The following is an 18,045-nucleotide window of genomic DNA, read 5'->3' as shown; positions in this document are numbered from 1 at the left end:
GTAGATGACGAGAATGGAAGGATAGGGTGTAAGGCGGAAGATTGTGCAGTATTGTTTTTTTAACTCACGAAGCCAATAGTTTAAAACTCAAGCCATAATTTTATTACTTCTTTACATTAAAATGAATAATATCGCAAAAATATATATATACGCTCAAAAAAAACAACTTTACATTCGTTTTTCACACAATGATGCTCTTTGAATTCATTCGATGATCGTAACGCCTCGATCAATATATTTTTATGTGTAATTTTTTACTTACAATAAAGCACTCATTTATGTGTAATAATCCCTGTTTTTCTATTTACATTTGTTCAAAATTAATTAAATGCTATTTGATTCATAATCTTTTAGCATATTCTATTCCTTTTTATCAAATTATTTTATTATTATGTTAACAGTTTTAACGAATCGTCATTACTTATGACTCAATTTAATCAAAAAGTTTTATGTCACGCCATAGAAATTTTTCTTTAATTCATTCAGAAGCTATTCGGAAATTTATAAAAATGCACTTCTGTTAGTCTTTAATATTGAAAATTGATTTTATGTATCAACGGTACATTTGCATATTAATTAATTATTTTATTTTCGTCAAGTTTTCGCCAAGATAATCAATGATTGCCGCTTTTTTCATATCTTCAAAGAACAATGATTAATATAATTATGATTATTATTATAATTATCATTATTGGCTGTCTTTGAAATCACATGCTTTGAAAGGTCAACAATGAGAACCGTGCCATGTTCAGTGTATTGTTTTTAATTTTGCTAAAACGTGGTCATTGAATACAAGAAAAATTATAAATAAAATTAACACTTCAATACGATAGCTTTGACGTCTATATCGAAATTTAAAAAGTGTATAAATTACATCTTTTGTTGAAAATAAACATTTCTGCTAGAATAAACTAATTTGCCTAAGTAAAATTGACAACTAAATGTTATCAAAAGACGCGCCAATGATATCGATTAGTCAGTAAAGGCAACTTAATTGCTCCATCCCGAATATATTATCTTTGAATGAAAAATACAATTTCAAGTAAGTATTTGGACAGGCGCAATTTAAGTTTCGTTAAAAAATTATGACAACAGCAGGTCTCAAAAACGTATTTTCGTATGTTTCATACAAAAAGCCATTAAAAATTTTAGAGACAAAACGAATACAGAAAACAGTGCATTCAGTACCTTGTCTTGAAACTTAACGATTTAAAATAAATTGTCAATTAAAAATTAAGAAAAGAACAAATGAACGTGACTCAATGGCGTTATTAAATTATTTACGTAGAAGAGCTTTAAAGGAATCATTTCATTTTAATCTTTCCGTTCAAATAATCAAATGATTTTTTATAAATTAATTAATAGATAATTAATCATACGTTTACCAGTTAAAAAATACAATTACTTCAATTGTAACGGTAATCGTATTTTTTAACTTGTAAATATTAACGAATTTCCTTTCACATCTCATATATTACGACGAAAAAGCAAATGTTAAATCGTAGGAAATTTTTTTAGATGTCATATTAAGATTTTAAGCACCCCTTTTACACGCCATTACGCTTGTTTATCATTACTAGATTTATTTTTATTACTTTCATCAAATATTCTCTTTCATCATTATGCTCATCATCATCCATACTTCGAGTATAACACAATATACAACCATACATCGCCAAAGTAACAAACACCTCCAAACCAACTCCACTGGTTCATTTATATTTTTTTTACGTTCATTTCTCTTTAAGAAATGGTTCTTTCTATGAATATAAAACTCTATCGAATTGATTTTTTTCAATACCGATTTACATTTTATGCGTAAACATATGTATTTTAAAAAATCACGCGTGTTTTATAAATTCATCAACTTCATTAATCTGCCAAATTCTAGCAACAAGGGTTTATATTATTCCGTATATACGATGATTTTTGTTTTATACATTATGTAAAAAATTACTTTATAGGAAATGACACTAGCTCATGACACCATGACTTCTAAATACAATTCGATATTCATTATATATAAAACTTTTGTGTGTGTTTTTGTTACTATTTCACGTTCAAATATTATACACAGCATTACTTTAAGTATTCTTATGAAAATCGAGATTGAAATAATTAATTATCATTAAACAATATTCACCGACTATTTCCTCAGTTCATTTTTTTCATCATCATTCTATGTAACGTAAAAAACATATCATACAATGTTTTGTTTACAAATAATCAAGATTTACACAAGCTCTTTTTGCGTCGCATATATAGAATTTTTTATTTTATTATGTGGAATAAAAATAAAATAATATATTGTCCGTATTATTTTATTTTTCATCACACGTAAAAAAAGTAGTTCGCGCATATGTACATACTCCAATCAATATTAATATAATTACGGTTACTTTTATAATGAGTTTATTGTTAGTATTTGAAAAGACGAATTATTTTTTTATTTCGTATTAATTCATTATTTAAATTCATTTTAAAAAACTAATAATCGTTTGGTATGATTTCTCGATCAAGTTAAAAACATGACAATTGATTTGAAATTTAAATCACTCATTTTATTTTCAATAATTTCAATGATTTTTTTTTGACACCGAAAGTTGATCTTTAATTTTACTTTACTGAAAGGACATCGACTTGTCTTCAAGTTGCATTCATTAAACTGAACAAATGATCAACTTTAAAAATCATAGCCTGTTCATGAATATCAATTTCCCGCTACCCTTTATTTTTGGACTGGATTTATATATGTTCAAAGAAAATGACTAGAGCTTCGACGGTTATTAATTGTACCTTAAAACGATACATTTAATAGTTCCTCTTTATGTTTCGTAAATGTACTTTCAAAGCTCTCAACTTACGCTCATAAATGTAAATTATTAAATGCTAAGTAAACTTTTACCTCAAATTCTACCAGATTTTTTTCAGTTAAAATTCATGATTTTTTCTATTTTATTGATTATTCATGATTGAGAATTTGCTACAGTGATTTTAAGAAATTCAGTCTCATAATTACATTTTTTTATCATAGGATTCGCTTTTTTAAAAAAAGTCATTTCGAAAATTGTTTAACAATCTGTTTAAATATTTAATTTTTTTCGTTATGCTTTAAGTACCACGTACAAATCAATTGCAAATGATTGATGTTCGTTTTTGTGCATGAACTTTATAAAAATAGAAAAAGCAGTAATTTTATTTGAATAGAGTTCAAGTTTAGCCCGCTCGTAATCGATGTTTTTTTAAAAAGCCACGTATATTGGCAGCTAACTTGACAAATCGAACGTACATGACTCGCCGAACTGACCGACTCACCGAATACACATGGCTCGTTGGCGCGTTTATAAAAATTTTCCAACACAACCCTATTAGATACACAGATTACTATCACTCTTCAAGTTCTCACATCGTTTTTTTTTTAATTATTCGTCCGTGGAATTGTCATGACGAAGAGTTGCGTTCAACGTACTCTTCATCTTTGTTTGGACACATTTGGTATCAGAAATATCTTTAATTAGACACTTTCTCTGCAATCATCTTAAATAGTATACAGTTGAAAAGAAAACTTCCATATTACAGAATGGTAGGCTATTATATATAAATAAATATATATATATATATATAGGTCGCATCGTCCCTTATGTATGTATGTACAAGCTTACGGTTTTGTCCAATATTAACTTCCCGCACAAATCACGTACACATGAATCAATAGTAGAAGTAGTTAGCAGTAATAGTAGTAGTGTAGTATTAGTAGTTGTAGTAGTAGCAATAGCAGTCCGTGATAATCATAAATATAAATTAACCTGATCTGGGATTTTACGCGATCCCCGCTGCTCTCACAGAGGCAGCTCGTGACGATTCAGAACCGCACGGATTATCTAATCCATCTTTCAGTATTCATTATGGATCCTGACTGTTATTCGGTGAACTATCGCAGTTTTGCGATCTCTGCTGCTGGAGCAATTGTTGCTGCTGCTGTTGTTGCTGCAGCGACAAATGAGACGTGTGAACGGGAGATGGACCTGGTTGTTGTTGTTCTTGCTGTGGCGGTTGGTCATCCGCGTCTTGTAGAAATTTACTGCAACGAAATGATTAATTATTCATGAAATAAACAAATATGAAGGGTGAAGGGTCAATCGATTCAGCGTACATGTAGGAACAATCAGGCTTACTTGTAAAAAGCCGTTATTGCTCTGTCCATGCTGCTCGAACGTTTAGAATTTACGTACATATCTGGTTGATAGAGTTTTTCCTTCGATGTAAATTGATTGCCACCAATATTTTGTCCTATGTGATATATTCTGCCTGTTGACTCTGGCTTTTCCGTGTGCTGGCTGACGAATATTGGTCCAGCGAAACTAGAAATCATTAGCAACGTTAAATAAAGCACAATATTCAAATATACATCATGGTTAAAAATGTAAAATGAACAATTTACCGAGTGGGTGATTCTGGTCGGTCAGTCGATCGATCTCGATCACGCTCGATAGTCGATCGATCGAAATGTACAGCGCGATCGGTTGATTCGCCGCCCTCTTCAATCGAGGATGACGAAACGGGTATTTCCTTGGTTTCTTCGGTAGACTGTTCATCGGTCTCAGCTTCCTCGGCTTCGGGACATAATTCATAGGCTAATTCAAGAGTCTTTTTAGCACTGCTGCTACGTTCCAAAAAATATCCATTTGTCGATTCATTCGATTGAGCAGGGGGCGACCAACTGTTATTATATGCTTGCATATACGATGCATTCGCCGTATAAGGTCTTTGTTTGTCTAATTCATCTTGAAGCCATTCAATCGCAAGGGTCCATTTTTTTTTAAGTTCAGCATTCCCATACAAAAATTGTTGGGCATTTCTACATTTGCTGAAGAGATGGACCATACACTTAATGCACTGGTAAGCTCGTTTTTGATAGTGACTTCTACTCTTGTTAATTATATCGAATAAACCCTCTCTCTCCTCAGGAACTCCCTTGAGTGCATTATGAACACGATGCATTTGCCATGAATCTTCCATTAGCAACATTTCTAACAAAAGATCTGTATGCCGTCTCAATTCATGAGTATATGCAAATCCTATATGCCACAATAGCTCACTCAAAACAGTTCTGGAAAAGTGAGGATTTTCCCAACAACAAAATTGTAAAAGTTTTTGAGTTTCATCACTAACGCTTCCATCCTCAATCAATAATTTTTTCAAATAACTAGTTCTTCCAAAAAGCAATTCAGCAGCATGTGGTTGTATAGGCATTAAATAATCTTGTCCAACAGATGGATCTCCGTATGGATTTGGAAGAGGCTGATTGTTGTTATTACTTGACTGAGTTTTCGATGACAAGTCGCAGCAACGGATCAATATGCTCACCACTTGGTGCAGTTTTGTAAGCTCAGGATACTGATACTTTATCATTGGCCCCGGACCTTCATCGATAGCCACTAACATGAAAGTTACTGGCACATTTAGCTAAAAAAGAAATTTTTATTTTTTATTTACAATCTGAAAATTTTCATGCCTAAAAATAGTAATTTTAGTACCTTTAAAAGTTGAAGTTTTTGAGGTATGCCATTGGCTGCATGTGTAAGAAAGAGTGTAAAATAATGTGGTAAGTGTCGTCCGTGGTCCGCCACTTCTCGGTGAAGCAGCATCAATACTGCATGTAAAAGATGATCACTTAATGTTGCAGTTGGATCAACAAGTACACCTACGAAAATATATGAGTTAATTAACGATTAAAAATATTTGATCCCTATTTCAAGAGGTAAAGGAAAAAAATCGTACTTGGAGCATTCATAGGTGGTGGACAAGGTCCATCTTGCATGGAGAAGTGGATCAAAAAGACGAGAATTTTCATGAACACGTTTCTGACTTCTGTGGCTGGACACGCGAGTAAGTATTCACAAAATCTATGCGGATGATTAAATAGAACATTGTGAGCGAACCAGGAGCGAACATTTTTACTTCCCAACAAATGATGGCACACTACATCATGCCAGTCATTCACAGTCCCACGCAAAGTCTTCTTTGTATGAAAGCCGGTAAAAAATAGAAATTTTGACGCCAGTTGAATTGATAACATCGATAATTCTTCCGCCTCGGGACTCTAAAGAAAATAAAAAATATTCATTTTTAAAATTGTAAAGTTAATGTGACAAAGTTGAAATTGTTTACTTACAACTTTTTCGTTAGGTCTTGGATTAATTGGATTACACGCTACGAGTTTTTTGATAAACGTAAAATATTCTGTGTTGAATTGATTTCGATTATGCATAAATTTAATGTTCTGTTTCCTAACACTATATTCGATTGCTGGAGGCATTTTTGTTACTCCTAACTTGGTATCTATAAAAAGAAAATAATTACATAATGTGGGAACAAAAGCGAAAATTTTGAAAATGTATTTCAATTATTACTTACATAAGGATAATTCATTAACTTTTTTTAATTGAGTATTTGGTTCTACGTCGTTTCTCGTATAAAATAGCATGTAAGCATTCCACCACCTTTTTTGTCTTCTGTAAGTCATTCTTTTGAGTATGTGATCGAATACTTCGCCTACGTAGTCACCACCAAAACATTGAGCCTTGATCTCTTCTTCTTCTTCCATTTTACATTCGGTTACGTCTCCATCGTCAAACTTGTACCATTTACCCGTTCCGTTGCTTTGTCTATACAAAATTTCATATTTTAAAATGATTAATAATCATTGATTACAGTCATATTATAAAAATTGTACACAAATATTACCTGTGTAAGATATATGAATAGTAATGTCCTCCACTAGCTTGTCCACTATGAACTACAATACCAGTTAATTGATATTTGGTACAAGTGCCTTTAATTGCATCTTCGCTATCCCAGTCTATAACCTCCCCTTCTAATTTGGCGAGGCCCGAGACTGTATAAGGATCCATGTCGAGATCTCGTGGAAACTCAAAGTAGTCGTTAAACTTAATGGCGCAAACTCTCTCGAAATCATATTCGAATCTTTTTAATTGGATAGCTAAGATTGGTGGCAATTTCTTAACGCATAATCTTTTAACTGTTACAACCTAAATAATACATGGTTTGTTAATTTTGTCCTTAATCTTCGATAAAAATAAGTTAAAAATTAAAACATACTTTTTTGTTACATTTATCACAGTGATAAGCATCGGCTCCCTCAAGCAGTTCTCCCTTGACATATTGCTCCAAAGAGTCCAATAAATTATTTTGATTTCTAATATCCACACTTATAACACTAAAAGGCTCTTCTTTTGAGTACCTTTATGATTGAGAAGATGATAAAATTATATATATATATATATATTTTTTTTATAAAAAATGACGAAGAATTATAAAAATTAATAATACCTGTGAGGACAGCCCTTGCAAATCTTTTGGTCACTGTAGGATCCTCCAAGGATTTTACTCATAATTTGTTCATGTCCAAGAGCTTTAAGTGCTTCGTCTAAACTTTCTATCAAACTCATAAAAAATTCTACAGCATCTTGTTGCTCCCGGAGATTTACAGGTTCACCTTGAAGTCTGAATAAATAGTACGGAAAATGTTAGTCTCGGCGCTTGTTACGGTTTAAAATTTGTTTATTAAACTTACTTGAAATGTTTCCAAAGGCCACGTGGAATATAGTACTGCAGCTTGCTATATGCCAAATGGCCAAATATTGCCTGGACCTGCTTTAGTATACCAATGTTGTACTCTTTCCTCGATTCGTCTACACTGCACTTTTCTTCGTTACTATCATTATCATTAGCCTCGATGGTCTGCTCATTCTCCAGTCTTTCGTCGCCAGAAAAGTCTTCATTTGGATCTACCGCTGCACCTTCCGCTGCAAGCAACCCTACGCGTATACTCTCTACCATATACAGTTGCTGCAGTACTGAGTTCATATAACACGTCGCACCGGCATTTTTCAAACCTACAAAGCCTTGGGCTGGTCTTGGACCTACTGGCGGTAAGTAATCCCATTCGACCAATGGCTCATCCCTATCCGAGTAGAACATGTCGCACAACATACTGACCAGCAGTTTCATATTTGGAACACATCCTGCACACAAACTAATAAGCAGTTCAAATGCGGCACTGATCGATTGGGGTGTACTGCAGACAGGAGGGGCGAACGTCGATCCGAGTTCGCTACCATTACGCAATTGAAGCATACTGCACGAAGCAGGAAATATAAAATCTTGAACAAGCTCCATTATCAAATTAACACCTCGCTTCTCGTCCGATCCTAGCTCGAACTTCTTGCTGGCTGGAAGAAAAGATAGTAGTTCTTTGGCGAGACCAAGATGACCCTCCAGGACTGCTTCATCAACTTGACTGTCGCCAGTTTTGTGAACTCGATCTCGCACTTCTTTAAGCCATGCAATTTCTGTGCTCAACCAACTTTCGGCTGGTGCTAATTGACAGCCGGATAGGTGCGCATAATTCAGTAATTTGCACAATAGCTGCAATGTAGGAAATAATAAAAAAAAATAATTAATGAAAAGTTCGTTACAATTTCCAAGTTATCAAAGCCCGTGTGTAAAGCTTACTTGGAAAAATTCATGGCTCTGTTTGGCATAATCCATAGCTGCGGTATTAATAACTGGGAAGAGCCGCATAATAAAAAACTGCAGAGCTTGATGGCCACTGCTACACCAAGATGATATTAGGAAAAATTGTTCGGCTGCTGTTGCGCGAATCTGTCGCGAATCGCTCAACAATACAAGGTCTATCAGAAAAGTATTCCACATGAAATTTTCTGTAGCAGGTTCATTGCGCATAGCACCTTTCGTCAACTCTTCTAAAGCCTTTGGATTCAGTACTATGGCGATAGTCAACACTTCCAAAGCTTCTTTACAGACTGTAAACAATTTTAATAATAGTTTCAATTATCACATAGTTTGATCAATAATTCAAAAAATTAAAGTTATAAGCTTACCTAAAACATCACTATTATCCGAGTTCCTCTGTTCATGGGCGTTAGTCTCATGCATTTCGTGCAATACCTGTGGCGAGGCGTTAATGTTATTTAGACTACCACTCGAAGAAGCCCAAGCTAACCTAATTATGGCACGAATCGTCACTAAATCAGGCAACTCCCAAGATATAGTCTGATCCAGAAGGGACCGGCATCTATCCAATTCTGCACTACCAATAAGCATCTCGTTGACGATAAGCGTGGCCAATTTAACGGCGACTGTTCTCAACATGTACTCGCTATTTGTATTTGGAACACTTTGCAACGCCTGCTTTAGTACACTTATAGGCACTATCATTGTTTGCTTATTTTGTAGATACTCGAGACTTGTTTGAGGTACATCATCAGTCATTAACGACAAAAAATTAGCCATTACTGTAAGCAAAAACTTGCAAAGCTTGAGAACTGTCAAGTAGGCCGAGCGTTTGGTCGTCTCATCAGCATTTGGCAAAAACTCATTGCTTGTCAACAATTCAAGAATTTTACTAGCTTCACCACTTTTTATAAGCTGTAATTGTACCTCTTGAGCTCGATCTGATATGGGATCTAATGCTGGCATTAAAGTAGCATAAAGTACCTAGAAATATAATAAAATTACAACATTATTTATTTTTATAAACTTGTCATAGTAATATAACTTCAACTCACTTCTAAATTATATAAAACTTGACTGGGACTTGGAGAATAGAACGGATTTGTTGGTGTTCCTTGTAAATCATCTGTAAGAGCTAGATTTCGCGCTTCCTCATTTTTGAACCTACCGAAAAACCATTGGAGTTTATTTACTGTTAGACGATCCGGTGGAACGAGCTGCAACAGATTTCTTGCACCATCGCGCAACTGAGGGATGTCCAGAGTACAGCCCAAATCGGCCAATTGAAAGAAAAAATTGGCATATTGCGGCCGTTGAGATAATATCTAAAGGAAAAACAAACAATAAATTAAGCTTGCAATAAAGGCTTATCACCAAAACTTGAAATTCAAAATAATAACTTACGACTCCAGGTAAACTACTTTCAGCCTCTGGATTCGAGGCGTGACCACCTTCCATCTTAGTGTATGGATGATGAGGTGAACTTGTGGAGCTATCGGAACTGCTATCAGGAGAACTTGGCATATTCGTATTGGTTTGGGTTATTTTAGCTGACAACGTCTACAATAAAAAATCATGAATGTAAAAAGTATCGATTATTTTCTTAAACTAAAAAGCGAAAAAATTGAATACCATTTTAGGCCAATGTAATTGCGATAAGAGTTTCTTGTCATCAGAAGGCTCCAAAAGTTCACCAGTAAACATAAACAGATCCAGTTTCAAGTTGGAACCTGTAGCTTTAAGTCTTCGTAATATTTGTCGTCTTAACGAGGCAAGCGTATCATTTGTATGTGTGTAAATTTCAACATCATCAACGTTTCGAGTTGAATTAGCGAATCTTATGTTTATGGACATATGTTTACCTCTTGCAGCTCTATAAATTCACAAAAAAGAATTCTTTAAACTATTCAAACTTAATTGTGATTAAATTTAGTAAAAAATTGAAAGATTCAATAATTGTACCTGTGCAGGGGCAAAATTTTCCTTTCACCAGGAAAGGCTGTATCGCATTCATTCAGATACTCTTGTAAAACTTTCATAACACGGCATATTTTTACGGACTCTGATTTTATATAATCTTTATTTTTAGCATTTTCTTCTTGTGAGCTTCCGAGCTTTTCTTTCCTTAGAATAGATACTGTGTCATAATGGATTTTTAATCGATCCATACATTCCACGATGTAACTTTCGTGAAATTCGATTACCGATGCCTGTAATCGAGGACCTAAATTTGTATTAACTTCTTTAAGAAGTTCGATTGCCCTATTGGCTATTTCTTCTGGACTATTGGTAACAACCTTAAATATAAAATTTATGTTTAATGTTTTAAAATTGTATTCAGTTTTCGAAAAAGAGTGACACGCTAAAATATTTCGAGGCACATACCCTCCACAAATAATGCGATCCTATTAACTCATTATCATCCATAAGAATAACACGTCTTTTTTGTTTTAGTTTTCCCTCTTTTAAATTAACAGCTTTAAAAAATCTCTCGAAGCATTTGATTCCACTTTCAGTAAGCAAAGAAGGATCCAACATTAGAATATTATTTTCGAAGAAGTCTTTGTTGATAGCTGGATCAAGATCAGGCTCCTCTCCCATTAGTTTCGAAAACCATTTGAAACAAGCTTCTCTATCAGAAGGAAAAACGGCTTGTTCAGCTAAACACTGCCATATTTGCTTAGCTTGTTCAGCACAAAGCCATAATTGCCCATCCTATAAACACACATTTATTTATTTTTTTTTTAGCTTTTCTTTCCTCTCTATTTGAATACGTTTATTAAATGTAATTATTTATTACTTACTTTTAGTAAAAATCGCAAGAAGTTGAGTCTCTCTTGTACTTGTATTACGTGATTATAACGATTATCTGGCGTGTAAGTATTGGGATCTATGTCTGGATTTTCTTCAACAAGTTTTCGAACCTTATCCATGTAAGTGGTTAAACTTTTTGTCACAAGAATAACAACACAATGTTGACTCTGAAGGCGTTCTATAACTTCTTGCCTGTAATAAGCGTGATGAGAACGTTGATTGTGACCCACATTTGGATTAGGTTCGTAAAGACAGCAAATTTCTCGAATTTGTTTCAGAGAAGGTAAGGCCCATTTTTCATCACTTTTCAATTCTTCTACACATTTATCCAACCATATCATTTTTTGAGCATCACGTTCTGCAGAGCAAGAGTAGTCTAAAATTTTAACATGTGCGCTCAAAGCTTGATCCATAATTTCAGTTGGTACTTCGTCTGAATGAGCTAAGTTCCAAAACAGCATCAGGACCTATGATATATTCATTATAATTATTTCTCGTGTTTTTTTTTACATTATTTCAATATTACGATTGAATTGTTTTTTATTTTACCTTATGAGCCATGACTCCGTCTTTGTCATCTTCAGCTAGACGTCTTATTAACTCTAAAAGCTTTTCTCGTTGCTTTTTATTGGCGGTTTTCCAACTCGTCTGGAATAGAGAAACATTTAAAATATACTAATAGTTGAACTAACAAAGAATTTTCAAATGATGTAGAATATAAAAGTGAAAATTTATTTTTAACGAAAATATGAATAAACGTCACTACTGCGTATTTAGAATCGTTTGCAAAGAGCTAGACTTATATTTTCAGTGACTCCAACAACTTTGCCAACAATTGTTATTTTACAAAAAATACAGGATACATCGACACCCTGTGCCAGAGTTCTGTATGAACAAATTAAACAGAAAGAAATATACTTACTTGAAAGCATTCAAAAAGATGATCCAACTGCTCAGGGCTGAAATCCCAAGCCAGCTTAGCTAATAAGTCGTGAACATTTTTTACAATTGCTTCATGTTTACCAGCTTGAGCAGCCCAGACAGCGTCTAAATCTTCTAATGTTAGTGTCCTTTCTTTGATGATAAAACGTAAAATTTTTTCAAGTTTTTCTACATATTGCGGTTGATGCAAAGAATCCCTCAAAACAATTTCTAATACGCCGTTTTCTTTGATCCATTTCTGTTAAAAATATATAAATTAAAAATTGATTATATTAAATACTGAAATAATAACATTGCGTAGAGTATCACTTACAGCCATTCTTTCAGCTGTCAACCACTCTTCTCCCTCTAAATTTGTATTTCGATGAACGCTATAATTAACACTTCCAATAACTTTATTAACTTCATTGAGAGCGTGCATTTTTCCGTTGAAAGAAGAGATTTGTAGTAGTCTCAATATCATTTTTAATCTCAAAATTTCTAGATTCTTTATAATTTCTTCTTCATAAGATACTCGCGATACTATACATTTGGCTGATTTTATTATGGCAGATATCGCGTCATTTTTTGATTCATTTTTTGCTTCTTTTTTAAGTTCAGCATCTGTCAAGTTATCTAAAATTTGAGGCACCATTTGCTAAAATACAAAGTGCGTCAATTAGAAATATTATAATTAAAATTTGGATTTGTATTGAAAAGTATAAATATTATACATACAACTATGGGCATAAGATATTTCTGTATTGTTTTATATGTTAATAGTTCACAGCACGTGCCAAATGGCTTGATTAATGCATAAATAACTGGCACTGTCAAATTTCTTCCACTTGAAAATCTTTTCAATAAAATGTCAAAACCACTCAGACTTCCAAATCTAAAAATGAAAAAGAAATTTAGCATTATTACTTTAATTATAACCAATTAATACTTTAAAACAATTACTGACTTATTTATAAGATCAACTAGCCAACCACGAGGATTTCTTGAATCTTGTGACCTAGCATAAATTTCATCATCAGAAATGTTACTGCCTGGTGGTACTGTTTCTGAAACTCTGGACATGTTGAATGTATGAAATCTGAAAATAATTATTAGTTTATTAATTATTACATTTTATATTGTTTTTATATTAATAATTTAATATTAAAGAAATATATTACTTGTTATATGGATTAAAAACCATGGCTAGTAAATCTAAGAGAGGAAACCAGTCATCTTCAAGTTTCAAGACACACAGTTCAATTAGTCTTAAACAATTTGCGTGAATGTAACTGTGTATATTCATTTTCCAACTATTGACAGCATCATCAGTTAAAATTTTGGTAAAGGAAATAGTTAATCCTTCTCTAAAAAACCTTTGACATGCTTCACTCTGCACATCAACCCCTGTGAAATAAACCACAATCATCATAGATACCGAAGGACGCATATAAAGTTGTAATTTCTTTATTACTAAAAAAATAAAATACCTCTTTTACAAAGATTGATGCTGGCCTGAAGAAGGCATTCCAACTCTTGATCAGGCAAAACTGGCACTACCCACCTCGGACTAGATATCTTTTCATCAAGCATTGCAAGCTTTGCATGAGGAAAATCAGGTTCAGTTCTTTGTTTATTGTTTTCCTCTGCACTAGTGGTAGATGTTGTATCATTGGGACACTCGTTGGGAGGAACATTTTCTGTTATTTGCAAGCTAGACATCATGGTGTCTACCAATTGTTGCTGACCAGGGGAACCAGGTATCTGAATTATTTAAATTGGTAGAAAATAAGAACTACAAAAAACATATTGTACGATTTAAATTACATATGTTACTTACCATTGTGCTGCTTTGATGACTGTCAGGTGGGTCAACGCCAACACCTTGGCCTCTAGTAGCGATTGTCATCCTGTTGTCAAATGACTGCTACAGCCCTTGCTCGTCTCTATGACTGTGTGAGTTTGGAAGCAGCAGCACAGTGGTATCGTCGCAGTAGCAACAAGCATTCAGCAGTGTCATGAGAACACACACAATTCGTTGGACTGCTCTGAGTTTGAAAATTCACTAGAGTTGTGTGGTCTGAAGCCTTAAACAATAGATGTTGCTGTAGATGCTCCTACTTCAATACCTATATATACATATGTGAATATATATATAAATATCTACATAATCTGTAACATAATGAAAATATTGACACATTAATAATTGCAAGCGGCATTACGCGTGATTACTGTAAGTACGTATGGATGTGACGAAAAAATCGAGTAAATATCGAAGCCGATAAAAAAGTTTAAGAATAGAAAAGCACAAACGCACTTTTGTCGAGGGAAAAAAAATGTATACGAACTGCAGCCTCTGACGTATCGATGAAATAAGACACACATATACACGAACGAAAGTTCAGCTTTAAACGAGAGGAAGCGAGGCGGGGCTGGTTATACTGCTATATAAGACTGTTGCCGCCGCTGCTGTTTCGCGATTATCTGCGATAGCGAACATCTTTCTGTTTAAGCCCGTACACGCGGGGCACAAAACATTTGCACTGCACACGCACATATGTGCACACGAGACTTTAAATAACATAAACTTGGAGCACGAAAGCTACTGGATTTAGTTAAATGTTGATAGGAGGATTAGCAGCAGTAGCTTTGGCATAATATGCGTACGGCAATGCTAACGATGTAGTTAACATCAGCAGGAGCAGCAGAATAGGAACAAGTGAGATTAGTATAAAGACTGCATTAACATGTAACTTGCATAATGTACATGTATAACGATGAAAAGGTAATTCAAGTTATAGACGAACGTTGGAGCAAATTCTCCGACTCTCTCTCTCTCTCTCTCTCTCTTGCTCACTCACTCATTCGCTCGCACTCTTGTCTCTCTTTCTATAGCGATCCCTTCGTAGTTCGCATGCAGCATACGCGCAAATATATATACAGCAGGCGCACAAACGAGAGCGAGAGCGGCACTCGGAGACAGAATATACCTTATATGCCTCTGCATATGTATATAACAGACAAGCGAGAGAGCGAGAGAGAGAGAGAAAGAGTACAATATGCTTGTGTATAACAAACATATATTGTACGCGGTGCATGAGCAAAACTATACTATGACGAGCGCAACCGAACGGAAACCTCTTCGGAGTCGTCGTCGTGCGCTGCACATACACAAGACCCGGTCGCGAAAAATAATTTCCGCGTTCGCATACACATATGTAAGCGGTATGCGTGTGTCGTCTCGACTCCGATTTTTTTACGTACAATATATCTATATACGGTGTCGGTACACCTCTTCCTATATATGTATATATATATACGCCGTACTACTACTATACATATGCACGCAATACTTATACATATTCGCGCGGTACATAAGATGTAACATGTACTCGGTATATCCGATACTCGTACATAGGTATACACAAAAGCCTGGGCGGCTCTGTGTACATGAAGTCGAAGACTCACGACGAGAGAGAGACAGAGATACGTTTGTGTCAATGTGTTGTACATGTAAGTGCGAATCCGTACAATAATCTAGAGGGTGTTGTGTTGGCTTTTGTAGCCGACGACGACGACGACGACGTTGATAATACGATGACGAGAACGATGACGGCACATAGGCGACACACACACGGCGACTACGAGGAGAGGAGGATGATGCGTGCGTTCATTACATAGGTGTATATTTATCGCGTCAAGCGCACGAAAAATAATATGTATATGACACGAAACGACGTCCAGAGCCCGATCGTATAATTCGTAATATTATTATATATTTATAAAGGCAATAAGTATGCTCATTGCGACAGCAGCGGCAGCGGCGGCGAGCTAGCTCGCGGATGGGCTGATTTTAAATCATGCGGTAATATTCACACTCACACACAATCGATGGACACACGATCAGCACACAAGGAGCACGAGAGCACACCAAGCACCGTGTTTCGCGAGATCACTTTTTATCACATATTTTTACTACACATTAAAATACCTGAAGGCACGACCGAGCACATTCGCACGAAGTATCGTGCGTATAAATGCGGTTTACTACATATACACACACGGAGGCAGATACACCATGTACTGGAGACTCGATATATACCTATATGTATAGGAGACCGACGTGCTCTCTTGCGAGTATCAAAATTCGCATTATTATATGAGAGAGGAGCAAAGCAAATGCACACGGCAAACACTTACGCACACTGATGCACACCCACGGAGATAGACGATACGCACACACATGCACACACGCAAAGGCACGGGTTACAAAAACACTTGGCGTTGAGATTGATTAACGAGTCTTGAGACTAGTTGTTGTTGCCGCTGCTGCTACTGTTGCTGCTGCCTGCGAATGATCCGAAAAATCGTGTCTCCACCGGACACTCCGAGTACTTCAATGTGATATATACACAGCAGGAAACATGAATTTAATGTGTATGATGCTAGTTGGGACATGTAATAATAATAGGAATCTAATTAGAATTGCGAAAACGTTATACAGCGAAAGAGAGAGAGAGAGAGAGGAGAGGCGGTTTCGGACAACAATTTTCGGAGCTTTTGGCACTTTTGGGTTTATGTGTGTGTGCGTGCGTGTGTTTGTGTGTATAATGTATTAACGCGCACGCACACTTACCGACACAAACACACACACACACGGCGACGTCGACGACGTAGGTAATCAGCACGACGATAATGCACACGAAAAAAAAACGAAAAGCCTACGTTGACTTCAATTTTTTTTTCTCTGTCCTCGATACGCGAGCTATTTCGCTGTGTAACGCGAAATCTCGTTCATCTCTTTAATTTAACTCATGCTTACTTCTTCGCGCTTGTTGTTGTCGTCTCTTCTCTTCCTTCTCTTTGTCGTCTACGTCGTCTACGTCTACGTCCTCGTCGTCGACGTCCTTGCTAATTTCGCACTTACACTTGTCTGCACGTCTTCTTCGGGCTCCTCGCGAGCGCCGATCCTCCCTTGGCGACGATTATTGTTTTAATGTGTAATATAAAAACCTCTGCGACGATGAGCGACTTCGCTCGTAGATATTCCGCACCAACAGTTGTGTGTATTGTACTCATATGCGACTGTTTGTGTATATATGTGCGGTGTTTGTGTGTAAATGTACGTAAGCGCGACTGTCGTGGTATTATACTATACACTATACAATATACATATGTCTCATTGGGGAGAGAATTCACAGAGAGAAATAGACCTGTATATATGCGTTTGAGCGAGAGAGAGAGAAAGATAGAGGAACACCGGGGGCCGAACTCTCCGGACAAAATGGCGACTAACAAGCAGCAGCCACTCGCGCAATATTTTGCGGCTGGTGCCTCGATGCGATTCACGCGGCTCGCTATACCTATATATAATCTTGATATATATATTTCTCTCCGATGTAGGCGCGATTCTCGGCGCCCAAATGAAGCGTGTTTGTGTGTGTGTGTGTGTGTGTGTATTAATGCCTGCGATATTATACATTACACACACGCGCAAGAGATGTTTACCTGCCTGTATCATGTATGAACTGTACAACTGACAAACCGATATTCATATATTATAGTTCGAAAAGACCGCTCGATCCGAAAAAGCGTTGGTCGAGCTTTTTTTTGACTCGACGTTCGCTTACGAGCACCACAGGCTTTCGATTCCCATCCGCCCTTTATTTTCAAACGAAAGGTTCGATCATTTTCGTATTGAAAAAGAAATGAAATAAATAAAAAACCATCGTATTTTATTCACAATATATT

General features: G+C 35.5%; 1 protein-coding gene across 4 annotated transcripts; it reads right to left on the bottom strand.

The window, feature by feature from the left end:
• Positions 1–747: 747 nt before the first annotated feature.
• On the bottom strand, positions 748–17,562 carry LOC106650126 (probable ubiquitin carboxyl-terminal hydrolase FAF-X). Of its 4 annotated transcripts, none has more exons than XM_014367953.2 (28): positions 17,117–17,562; positions 14,135–14,466; positions 13,785–14,058; positions 13,476–13,701; positions 13,262–13,393; positions 13,033–13,189; positions 12,629–12,952; positions 12,296–12,553; positions 11,923–12,021; positions 11,364–11,840; positions 10,945–11,274; positions 10,522–10,856; positions 10,192–10,432; positions 9,964–10,119; positions 9,615–9,884; positions 8,928–9,543; positions 8,539–8,849; positions 7,598–8,451; positions 7,354–7,527; positions 7,123–7,264; positions 6,748–7,052; positions 6,418–6,668; positions 6,176–6,342; positions 5,782–6,103; positions 5,538–5,704; positions 4,442–5,466; positions 4,176–4,361; positions 748–4,081 (listed from the first exon to the last, which is right to left on the bottom strand). In XM_014367953.2, exons 2-28 carry the CDS (start codon positions 14,201–14,203, stop codon positions 3,904–3,906), a joined length of 8,046 nt encoding a protein of 2,681 aa, XP_014223439.1. In that variant the 5' UTR covers positions 14,204–14,466; positions 17,117–17,562; the 3' UTR covers positions 748–3,903. The 4 variants fall into 4 exon arrangements, with proteins under 4 accessions (XP_014223439.1, XP_023313428.1, XP_014223443.1 ...); XM_023457660.1 differs by having other exon boundaries at positions 14,135–14,423; XM_014367957.2 differs by having other exon boundaries at positions 4,233–4,361; positions 17,117–17,560.
• Positions 17,563–18,045: the final 483 nt, after the last annotated feature.

This window comes from Trichogramma pretiosum, unplaced genomic scaffold (assembly GCF_000599845.2).
Source record: "Trichogramma pretiosum strain Unisexual culture from Peru unplaced genomic scaffold, Tpre_2.0 scaffold82, whole genome shotgun sequence".
NCBI classification, from domain to species: domain Eukaryota; kingdom Metazoa; phylum Arthropoda; class Insecta; order Hymenoptera; family Trichogrammatidae; genus Trichogramma; species Trichogramma pretiosum.
This window is presented reverse-complemented; position numbering and strand designations above follow the sequence as displayed.